Source organism: Grampus griseus (genome assembly GCF_964374135.1).
Source record: "Grampus griseus genome assembly, chromosome: 2".
Classification (NCBI taxonomy): domain Eukaryota; kingdom Metazoa; phylum Chordata; class Mammalia; order Artiodactyla; family Delphinidae; genus Grampus; species Grampus griseus.
The window spans coordinates 113,750,806-113,763,163 of NC_139018.1; the positions used below are offsets into that span (position 1 = coordinate 113,750,806).

The window sequence follows — 12,358 nt, forward strand, 5'->3', positions numbered from 1 at the left end:
TAACTATATGTTAGTCCCAAATGCTCAGAACTTACACTGGAAAGTAAAACGGTCTGTAATATGTTATTATGACAGTGCCACATGTGATGGCCCAACCAGGGCTAGAGCATTTGCCAGGCAGATGCTCTTAGACCCATGCCTGGCATTTCACTGAGTGTGGTGTGTGTGTGTGAGCTTAGTCTGTAACTGCCTGTATAGTTTTACATGAATTGACATGTGCAGGCCTGCAGTCCAAAGACCCATGCAGAGCTATAAGCTTCTTCATCAATGACATAAACAAGTGTGTCAAAAAGAGTCAGAGAAGGCAGGAAAAGCTCCATCCTGAGGCTTCTGCAGAATCCAGCCGTGAACAGAGCAGCCCAAGTCTCTTCACGGTTAGTCTTTGGTATCTAATCTAAATTAGCATAGTTTAAAATATAATTTAAAAGATATTTCAAGACATAAAATATGTATCCAGTTTGTGGAGGCTGCAACATACTGCTGCAAAACCACAGGGGAATGAGAAATGCAGTTGGACCACTGGGTCACTTTAGGACCACAGCATATTTGAACACCAAGACCCAATGGGAGACACAGAAGTGGAGGTCACAGTCATATATTGAATTGGATTGAAAAGAGCAGCAGATAAAGCCTAGGTTTCCCCATGTGGTAAGCAAGTGTAAATCTAGCTGCCATCAGAAAGGCCCCTACAAGTACTGAAGACCCTCAAAATTGTGGCCACCCAGGCTGTACAAGTAGGGCTTCATTTGAGAGAAGTCCCTTTTGCAAAGTTTTTTTTTTTTCTTAATGCTTGGAATTTTAATTGATGCCCCTGCAGTTAATCTCTGTAATGATCTGTGATACGGAGGCCATCTCCCTTCAAGGGAGGCTTGGTGGGCTCACCTCCAAGCTGTGCATTATTTCAGAGAAATTGCCCACAGATTAGAAATTAGCAGGGTGGGAGTTGTTGAAAGCTAGATGTGGCCTTGCTACCCTCCGGGCAGAACTCTGGAAGTCTTGACAGGCCTCCAGGATGATGGTCCTGCTGAAGGGATTGTTTGAACAGAGCTACTCAGCAGGACGTATCTCCAACAGTCCTGCTGTAAGGACTGGGGAAAGAAAATGTGAGTTATGAGGACGGGAGAGTCTTTGGGAGAGCTCAGCTGAAGATTTCCATCAGGTCTCTTTCTTCATAAGCCAGGTACTCATAAACCATTCTGCATTCTGTTTCTAGGGCCACGTAAATATATTTTAACCCAACAAAAACAAACAAACAAACAAAAACGAGAGTATCTTTTGTTTAAATGCCTTTCAAAATGTTCTGGGGTAAAGAGCTATGGTTACTTTAAGAGTGAGAGGTCTTTGATAAAATCGGTAGATGAGAAGCACACAGAGAAACACAAATATTAAGGGCTTTTTAATACTTATCGGGGCAACCAAATACATAAAGATTCATAGGAAAAGCTGGAGGATTTCTCTACCTATAGAGAAAACACCAGAGAAAAATTGGGAGTTAGTTGCCAAGAAAATCCCTGAGAGGAAAAAGCACTTAAGGGGATTCACAGTTCTGATATGCAGAGATTTCGTTTAAAAATCCCTCCCCAGTTCTTGCCAAGCCACAGGGAAACAGAAAGCCAGCCTCCCCGTCATTGAAAGAGATGGAGAAGCCCTGAGTATTAACGTAGCAAGAGTGTCTCTGCCCTGCTCAGAATCTGTAGTAATCAAAAGAACCACGGTTAAACCCAGTAGCAGAAGAGACACTAAGATTTTAACTCTAGATGGAGCTGGTTAGCGAATTGCCATTGAACCTTGGACAAGACTTGGATGCCGTGCAAAACTCAGGGCAGGCGAAATCCGTTTGGACCAAAGGATTGGTCAAGGCTAGATTAAGGTTTGTCACCTGTTACAAGTTAGAGAGGAAAAGGCACTAAGTAATACAGAAGTGTATATATTTCTTAAAGACTTGCTCCAAAGTATTCACCTTTTTTTGGGTATGCACAGTTACATCTATGTGTGTTTTTTCAGTGCTTGAGTGGAAGGAAACTCAGTTTTCTCCCTAGAAGCAGTGTAATAAGTGAAGATGGCCACCTACCATGTCCAGCCAACAAAGTCTCTTTAGAGCCAGTCTGCTTGGTCAGGGGCTCTTTCTTTACCTCATGGAGTGCTTTTGTATAGTTGATACAAGTTATCTTTGAGATGAAAACACAGAGGAAAACAAAACTATTGAAAATGCCAAACAAGTGGTTAAAGTTGATTGCGGGGGGTGGGGGGGGATTCTTATTTTGAATAGTAGTTTTTGAAGAAATGCAGATGTAATTAGAGGGATTATGGGGTTAGATGGTGATTTTTATGGCTCTTACGAAGGAGAGTTCTGGATCATTTTACAGGTTGATGGCCCTAGGTCAAGTGTCTGGTTTTAGTCTTCTGAAAAGTAAGGCTTTTCTTTTCCTTGATACACACAGTAATATTACTGTAATGCCTGTCAGCTACTTCGCTGAGAAATACAACCAGAAGGGATTGAGGAAATGAGAAAGAGAAAGGCGGCTGTTCTTGGGGAACTGAAAAAGATCCTGAATACAAACAACAAGAAGGAAGGGGGTTCAGAAAGTTTACTTGTAAGTGTGAGAAAGAGAATGCCCAAAGTAGTGATAGCTGAGGAATGAAAACTGAGACTCCCCTCGGAGTAGAGAAATATGTGATAATTGGGAAGGATCATGGGATCAATTAGAGTCCCTATGCCAGTGATCAAGAAATGAGGTGGGGCTTCCCTGGTGGCGCAGTGGTTGAGAGTCCGCCTGCCGATGCAGGGGACACGGGTTTGTGCCCCGATCCTGGAAGATCCCACATGCTGCGGAGCGGCTGGGCCCGTGAGCCATGGCCACTGAGCCTGTGCGTCTGGAGCCTGTGCTCTGCAGTGGGAGAGGCCACAGCAGTGAGAGGCCCGCATACCGCAAAAAAAAAAAAAAGAAATGGGGTGAAGGAGAAGGAGAAATATGGGCAGGAAGAAAACAGGAAAGAGGAGGGTCAGGAGTGGGAGTGGGAGGGGCAGGAGTGCGAGGGGCAGGAGGGGGAGGGGAGGGGAGGGGAGGAGGGGGAAGAGAAGAGGCCAGGCTGGTATCCTAAGTATTGAACTTCAGGTGTCAATAAGGCAGGGTTGAGTTGGTGTAGCCCACATCTAAACCACTATCCAGGTGATGCTTAATAAATATTTGTTGAATATTGAATGAATAAGTTAATAATTATCCTTCGTGTGAGAGAAAAAATGGAGAAGATTCTTCTTTCCTGATTAGGATCTTCAGTTAACTATAAAAGTAGGTTAAAGCAGAAGATCATACAAATGATACAGACACACACCTTTAACAGTTTATTTTTAACTTAAAACACATGTACGTTCACTCACCAAGTTTTTGATATGGGGGCCAAGGACTTTTCTTTGAGCGTGAACCCCTGATTGTCTTTCTTGCACAAACCACACCCGTAAGCATTATCTGAGGTTTCCATCTGGGTTTCTTTAAAGTGAAATGGGAATCTAAAGACATTTGCAAAGCAATCTGAGTATAGAATGATTCTGGATTTTTATTATTTTTGCCCCTAATCATTTACAGTTGTCTCATCCACACCTAATTTGCCAGTTTTTTTTTTTGTTTTTTTTGGCAACTTGCCTTTATTGAGTCTTTCCAAAGCATTCAGCTTCGTTTGTGCAGAAACAACTACCAACTACTCTTTCTTTTTGCATTCTGCTTCATGGACCTGTGTACTATTTGAATATTTTATGTAATTACAAAGCCCTGGCATCGTCAATTTTGGGACCATGGTTAAACTCCATATAAACACAACTCATCTGGTAGATGCAGAAGAGTACAAGTGTACCAAGGAAGAACCTGCTGGAATCTTTTGTGGGAAGCCCGGTAGGAGCCATCTGAATGGTAGGCATACAGGCTAGCAGGAAATAAAATAGATTTTTGGAGGACTGCCCTGGCAAACCCACCCCTATAAAATGATGGCAGGCTTTCAGACAGTATTGATTTTTCTTTGTGCCTGGCACAGTCCTACACCTGGCTGTCATCCTCATCACTCAGAACTTGACTGTGGGATTTGCTAGAACCTTGTGTACCAAAAAGGGTTCAGTGGAGTCAAGGTGTGATCATTGAGCTGCCAACTACCTGTTCCTTGTATACTCGAGTGAATTTATATGACTCAGGTTAACATTGACACCCCTCTCACCCCGGGATCAGAATCAATGTCTCCAACTTGTAGAAACCCACCTTTTAGCATTGTCTTTTTCCTTCCCCAAGTTCTGTTTTTCCAACAGAGAATTCTGGGATGTACTTAGAAAACACTTTCCTGATGAAAGTGTCGGTCACAGCAGCACTTTGTATTTCTTGGTGACTGGCATTTCCTCTCTCTCATTTTTCTTTCTCCCCTCACTTCATTCTCTCCTTCCATTCTTTTATTCACTTGCTACTGATTAGCCCTGAGTTTGGACCAAGGCGGCGCTGGTCATTCTGCTTGCTGCAAAGATGTATCAGAACTGTTTCCTCAAGAAGCCTACCATGGAGCAGGGGAATTTACCAAAGGGTCTTGTGTCTTAAAAAGCTGTGCTGTGGGGCTTCCCTGATGGCGCAGTGGTTGAGAATCTGCCTGCCAATGCAGGGGACACGGGTTCGAGCCTTGGTCTGGGAAGATCCCACATGCTGCGGAGCAACTAAGCCCATGTGCCACAACGACTGAGCCTGTGCGTCTGGAGCCTGTGCCCCACAACAAGAGAGGCCGCAATAGTGAAAGGCCCCCACACTGTGATGAAGAGTGGCCCCCACTCGCCGCAACTAGAGAAAGCCCTCGCACGGAAATGAAGACCCAACACAGCCAAAAATAAATAAATAAAATTAAAAAAAAAAAAAAAAAAGAGCTGTGCTATGACAGAACACCTCACTTTTCCAGAGACCCCAGTCCAGAAAACACAAATGGCTGTGATAATTGAGAGCCTGGAAATAAGCAATAAAAACCAATATGCAATTAGAATAGGTGTCCGTAAGTCCATGCTCTAAAATGGAAACATTTACTCCCCGAAAGCCAGGCAGGCCTTTTCCCTGAGCCGGTTTGATCTTGGCGTGGCTGCAGCTTGGTTGTCTAACGGTTCCCGAGGCCAAGGCGGACCCGAAGGAAGCCGAGTTAAGAGGCGCGGGCTCATCTGTGGGAAGGTAAGCGAAGCCTGCCTGACGGTAGGGAGGAGCTGGCCAAGGGCCAACTGGATTCAGAAAGCCTCAGGCTTCCATGGTGCTCTCAGGCTGCTGTGCTCCAAGGCCGCCACCTTATGCTGCACGAATGGATTAATACTCACTCTGGTGACCCTGAGCCATCTAAACAAGGTTGCTTAAGCACGGCATACTCTATGAGAAAGCAGGGCAAAGAAACAGAATGTATTTTTTTTTTAAGTTTGGGATTTCAATGGTAAGCTTCAATTATTTTAAAATTTAGACTGTTGTCTAGTGAGAGTGGATGCATGAAGTTTTACTGTATCCACTTATTTTCTGATTATTTTTTTGCAAGCAACGACAGAAAGTAAAACAGACGTGTGAAGCCACAGCCTCATACAGACTGCGGAAGAAAAGTGATGTAATAAAATGGCAAATGCTTGGTTTCAAGGTGTGTTGTGTCCTAGGAGGCCCCAGAGCACGGTGGTTAAGGGTCCAGGCCAAGAATCTGACTTTTGGCATTGAAATCAGGCTTTGCCACTCATTAGGTGTGTGTGCCCTTCAATAAATGACTCTTAGCCTTTCTGTGCCTCAAATTCCTCACCTGAAAAATGGGTATAATCAAAGTGTCTGATAGGATGGTTTTGACAATTAAATGAAATAATACTTGTAAGCGTTGAGATCAGTGGTAACCACGTAGTCTTCTGGCTAATGTCATTTGTAACCCATCTCCTTCTCTTGCTGCCTTTACCCTTTAACTGCTGTCAGAGGAAGGCAGAGGGTTGAGCTGAACACAGTAAAATGCACGCTTAGCAAAAATGTTTGATCCGCAGAGTGCAGGTGGAGATTTCACTTCGATGCTAAGATTTTGGCTCTCTTTTGTGAAGGTCAGTATAATTTTATTCGTGATCAGGTTGCTCCCAGAATATCTCTTGGGTTGTATTAACTGAAAAGGAAAAAAGCAAGGTTTTTATTTTTATTTTTTTTGCTCTTTTGCTTGTTTTGTGACTTAATATGCTCAAGCGGCATTGAATTCGTTGAGATGATCCGAGGTACACAGAGGCTGTGACATGATCCACCCTCACTGGAGTCAAGGATGATTGGGGGAGGGGGGTGGGAAGGGGTTGGCCCAGGCGAATACACAAGGGCAGAGTCCCAGTTCCGTGATGTCAATCTTGTACCAAATTTCAGCGGGCATTATTTTCTACAGGAAATGAAATGTTAGAGTGTTTCAAATCTAGAACAGGGCTGGGTAAACGGCATAACTTTTGTTGTTGTTGTTGTTCTGATTGGTGTGAAACGTTGGGCTGCTTCTCCTGCAAGGTGAATCGGAAAGTCTCGCTAGAAATGTGGCTTCCGCCACCGCTTGGAGGGGAGAGTGTGATTTGTTTGCCAAAGGCCCTGGTAGCCTTCAATCTGTCAAAACGTTGCAAGCTGGGAGCAGTTTGCCAAAGCAAACTATCAAAGTGGAATAACACACGAGTCGCACACACACAGACACGCACATGCTCTCCCATTCCCCAAACATTAATTTTGAATTGGGTCAGGAGGAGCAAGAGTTTGGGCCAGATTGTCAGTGTTTTAAAGAGCTGTGGGCACAGCTATGGACTAGCAATTAGACAGGGATGTGGGAGCAGGCTGAGGTGTCCTAAAACGGAGTCTACAGAGTAGGGGTGGGAACCTTACAGCCCTTGGCCGAATTTCATCTGGTCCCTGGGGTTATATATTGCTCTGGCTGGTGTGATTGCAGCCCAAAGAATAATTTCCCCTCTGGGGGAATTTATTCTATTCCATTCAGAGCAGAGCCCATTTACTAACTAAGGTTTTATTCCAGCAAGAATTTTATTGGGTATCCCTATGCATTTTAGCCTCACTGGGGCCCAGCTTGATGAAGAGAAGAAGCATCTGAACATCTGAACATAACTTGCGTAGCATTTTTGCAACAAAAGCACCAACAAACATTCTGCTGCCAGACCTTGTGTAAATCCTATGGGGATGAATTTTTGGAAAGTCACGTAGAGACTCAAAAGCACACTGATTCTTATAAATCCCTCATAAAAGAGCTTTGCAAAGCTCCCAAAGTTACTTTGGACATTTTGAAATCCATTAATCCACTCTCTTTCCACTTATCTTGAAATTTCACAGGTCATAAGAGGATGAAGCCTCATTCATTAAATCAATGCTCTTCCTATGTAGCAGATACTTTCCGAGGTGCTGGGAGATAAAGGAGTAACAAAACAGACTCCCTGATCTTATGGACCTTATATCCTAGTGGGCAGAGGAAGAAATTTAAGTGAATAAAGACATCCTATGTGAAATGGGAAGTGCTATGGAGAAAGAGAAGTAGGCTGGGCTGGGAGAGGAAGTCCTGTTTTATGTAGGGTCAGGGAAGCCTTATGGAGAAGAGACACCTTTGGGCAGACACCTGAACGTGGGGAGGGAAGGAGCTGTAACCATATCTGGGAGTAGAGTTGACCAGGCAACCCTGGAATGCAGTCCCTCCAAGACAACAGGAAACGTAGAATTTTCCCTTCTCCCATCTTTCACTCCCTCTCCCGCTCCAAGTCCCCCGACTGTTATGGAAGTGCAGCCTGGGATGAGTGGTTATGCAAAACGGCTCCTGATTGCATTACACATATGTGGCTTAGGTGTGTGCCAAGAACTTTGAGGGGCTGAGGTGTAACGCATTTCTGGAGCTGCTGTTTGTTTTCTTAACAAAACCACACCAATCTGGTTTTCTTTTTAAATGAGTAAACAGTGCCAGAATGTGTTACAAATGATTCAGATTTGTAGGCACGGCTTCATAAGGTGCTTTCCTGCGCATGAACTCATTTGAGGTAGGCAGGGCGGGTTCTATTATTCCCATGTTACAGATGAAGAAACTGAGGTGCAGAGGTGCTTTGCCCAAGGTCATGTAACCAAGGAGCATAAGGTTGTATCCAGTAAGGATACAACTAGAAAAATAACTGTTCTTTTCCCATCACTGTGTTCACACCCACTCCTTTTGATACCCCTGCCCCGTGCCTGGAAGACAGCTTAGGCAGTTTTCTGGTCCATTACAGGCTTAATGAGCAGTCTCTCTTTCAAGTATCAAAAGGCCCCAAAAGATGTGTGTATGTGAGGGAGGGGGTAGCTTTAATGGTTGAATGCCCATCCTTCTAGAAGTTTTAGTTTTCCTTCAGTAGCTTTAGTTTTTGTTTTCCTTGAGTACTTTTTGGGTGAATCTAAGGCATCAGTAACTTCACCATCCAGGCGTGCACCCTTAGCCCCCTGTGTGCCGAGCAGCACAGATCCGTGTGCCTGTGCTCTGGACAGTACAGAGAGAGAATATTTCCATTGTTGTAGAAAGTTCTCTTGGACAGCACTGGCCTAGAGCCTCAGCAAGTTTTAAATCATTCTTTGATTCTTTTCACCACTAATTTTATATTTTTCTGAATAGATTCCTTACTTGGAAGGATTTCATGTACAGATATGCTACATTAAAAGAAAGTCTAGTCAGATATAAAATCTTCAGTCTCTCATCCAATTTAAAGCTTCTTTCTTCCCCCCATCCTGGGCCTGGTCTGGCCTCAGACCCCTGTAGTGGGAAGAGAGGGCTTGGCTGTTTCTTCACACTCCTAGTTCCCCTCTGTGCCCCGCTCCCTCTGGTCCTCATTAGTTCCTCCAGGACAGAGCAGGGGAGGGGACAGATAGCTGGGCGAAGAGGATCTCAATAGCATCGGTGCCCGCTGTCATCTGGTGTTGCTGTCCTGGCTTGGCTGGTGTTATGTTGTGGATTCTCCTCTCAGGGCCCTTTGGTTGGTCCTTTGGAGAACCTCCCCCTCACCGGGATCTCCTGTTGCTCATGCCCTGGTTCAGGCTGTGCGAGAACTGGCTGCCTCTTTATCCCGCCTCCCCCAGCTCCCGGGCCCCATGGGTACGCACCACACATCACCTGTCTTTTGGTGAGCGATCTCCTTTGATGAGGTCCTTGCCAGAGGACCTGAGTCCTGCTTTCCATGGGAGAACCCCAGCTTTCCTTGCCCCTTTAAGCTCCAGGTATGTAGGCTGCTCCCACCCCCCCAGCCCTCTCGCACTGCTCCACCCTCCTAGACGCTCCAGCCAGGTTTTGGCCTTTAAATACGTTTCAGGGGAAAATCAAGCACCGCTCCTTATACCCCAAACCCAGGGGGTCCAGATCAAGCTCTCGAATGGTAGCCCTCCTTGTTTGGCTGGGAAGAGTTCCAACTTTTCCTCCCCTAAGGGGAGTGGAGGGGCTGTGCTCAGCATTCCTGCATCCCTAGCAAACTTCTCCCATTCACCAGCCCACACCCCGCTCCTTGCTCAGCCTTAAGGTTTAGGGTGAGGGGCTGCGGGGCAGGATGGGTGGGGGCAGAGGGAGGCGCCTCCGTTTCTGGTCCTGAGTACACGGTGCAGTCCTTCTCTTTGGAATGTGTGTGTATGTCATCCCGTTGGTTCTTAGCTTTGGGACTTCAGTGCAACTCTAAGACAGCAACAAAAAGGATGCATGGAACACCTTGGTACATATCCCTTCCCCCTGCTTCTTGTCCCACCACACGGTCTTTAACCAGTCCGGCCACATCCATTCTGTGTGTTCTGCTAGGACCGGTCTCATTTTCAGGCACAGTGAGGGTTAGGGTGGAATTTAGGGTTCTCAGAGATGGTGGGAGCTTTTCTAGCTCCACAGGCCTTACCCCCCAGATTCAGACAGGTATTCCTCATGCCCGCCTCTACACAGTGAGTTTTCCTTTGGACAAGGGCATGTTTCACATCTCTCAGTTATGTTAGAGGCCTCAAAAAGGTTGAGAAGCACTGGGTTACCTAACTGCCCTCAGAGTTAAACCCTTAAAAGAAGGATTCAAGGGCTTCCCTGCTGGCGCAGTGGTTGAGACAGATGGGAATGGCGGAGTTGGGATTCTGGCCTCGATGTGTTTGAATCCTAAGCTTCACGCTCTCCCAGCATACCCTGCTGTCTCAGGGCCAGCTGGTTCCTATTTCTACACCTTCTCTTTATTTGATGACAAGCCTTAATCAGGGCTGGTGACAGTGGGGCTTAACCCAGCTAATCCCACCCATGGAGAACATATCTGACACTAAAAGCCTAACGACGGGCAGAGGAATGGTTCCGAGGAAAGCCTGGAATGAGGGAGAGGAACTTACCTGGGAGAAGCTGCCCCCCTTCTGGCCTGACCTTACCACCTCCACGAGGACCAAGCATGCACAAGCACTTACTCTGTGCCAGGGCATGGTGTGTTATCTGATACAGGCCTCCCCAGACCTCCAGCCAGCTTCTGTGGTATCCCCATCTTACAAGGGAGGAGACTGAGGCTCAAAGAGGTTAAATGCCCTGACTTGGAAACCTTGCCGGTAAGCGGTAAAGTGGTGTTTGATCCCAGGTCTGCCTCATGCCACAGTCCCGCCCGCAGCTGTCTCCTCTCCTGCGGGGCCCTTTGCATCTTCACTGGGTCACATCCAGGGCCTGGGTTGCACTGTGCTCTCCCTTCCAGTGACGAGATGGAGATGCGCCTTCTGCTGGACACTGCTGCCTGGAACATACTCACAGCCCTGCCTGTTGCTGTTTTTCTTTCTCAGTGTCCTGGGTTCCCTCCTGCTGCTTGGATTCCAGCTCGTCTGCCCACAGCCCTCCACTGAACACAGAAAGGTAAGCCACGGCCGTTCAGAGGCTTTCCTTCTCTGCCCGGGGGCCTGGGGTTGGACCAGTCATCACCGCCTTGAGCTTTGTTCTATGTGGAGGCTGAGTCACCGCTGATTCTCAGAGGAAGCACCATTCGTAGGATGTTCACCAGTCTTCCTATCCTTCCGAAGTTCTTGATCTTTAAAATGAAGCTGGTGCCCAGAGTCAGTCTCTGATCCGAAAGCAGTGCTGGCTTTGTAGCCCGTGTCCATTAGAGTGGGGCGGTTAAGGAGAGATGAGCGAGCAGACTCTACCTCCCCTAGGGGTGGAGGAGCTTCGGCGGAGCCTTTACCCCCGCTAGGGGCACCTCAGGGGCATGCGTGGGGATGGTTAGAGACAGAGCTGCAGCTAAAGCTGAGGCTGTAGCCATGTAAGAGCGCCCCTCGGAGCGAGCCATCCATGATCTTCGGTTAGAAGGACACAGCAGCCAGCGGCCAGGCGGGGGGGAGCAGGGAAATAAGGACCCGGCCCTCTTTTACCTCCTCCCCTCCATCTCCTGCTGGTGACTCCCTAAACCTGAATCCAACCAAAGGACAGAAGACAGAAAACTCCCTTAATGCAGTGCCCAAAGGCCAGCCTCCTGGGCAACAGGGCTGGGTGGAGAAGGGTGGACAGAGCATCTGGAGGGACAAACGGACAGTAGCAGGCATGCTTCCCTTCAGGCTCTGTGTGTTTCATAGTAAAGGAATTATTCACTGCTGCCTAAACAAGCCCAATGCTGTCCTGCAACAGAGCACTTGTGTGATTAATATTTCCTGAGAAACAGATGCATGATATGACTTTGGGAGGGTCCCTAAAATCCCTTTCTCCTACCTAGGAACTCCTTATGTCTACAGGTAATGAAATGCAGATACTTCTGAGAGGACTGACAGGTCAGTCATTTGTATCTAACTGTGACTGTGTTGGTTGGAACCTTTCCTAGAGGGGCTTTTCATAGGTGAAGTCCAGGAGAGAAGGGGGGCAAGAAAAGAGTATGTGTACAGGTTTGCCTAGATATGCACCTTTCTGGGAGAAGTTCTTGATGTTCTTGTCTGATTAGTCTGATTTATCTTAGGTCTGTGGATTATGTTCTGACTTTGTCTTTCTGGGCCAGACATGAACCTGTATTGTGTCGTGTCCCCCATTAGGGTATCAGCTCCATGAAGGTGGGATCTTACCTGTCTTGTTCACTCCCCAATTTCCACCTCCTGGAATACAGCCTGGCCTGTTGTAGGTGCTCAATAAAATACTTGCTGAAAGACTGACTGAATGAATGGAAAACCTGGCCAAGATCTAAGCATCATTTTGTTGGAGTCACTTGGCAATTTACACCCCTTTTACTGTACTGCATCATCCCCATTCATGATTTCAAGAGTCAGAGAGGACAACTATGATAGATTGAATGTTTGTGTCCTCCCTGCCCCCCAGGTTGGTGTGTTGAAACCTAAACCCCTATATGATGGTATTCGGAGGTGGGACCTTTGGGAGGTGATTAGGTGATGGAGTGGGG

At 46.7% G+C, this 12,358-nt stretch overlaps 1 protein-coding gene across 1 annotated transcript in view; it reads left to right on the forward strand.

Annotated features, from left to right (window-relative positions):
• Positions 1–12,358, forward strand: part of THSD4 (thrombospondin type 1 domain containing 4) — a gene marked incomplete at its 3' end in the record, with an annotated part of 565,068 nt that overhangs the window by 27,951 nt on the left and 524,759 nt on the right. The window contains exon 3 of the mRNA XM_082648619.1: positions 10,767–10,836. Within this exon, the coding sequence (XP_082504745.1) occupies positions 10,767–10,836 (70 nt within the window). The remainder of the gene's footprint in view (positions 1–10,766; positions 10,837–12,358) is intronic.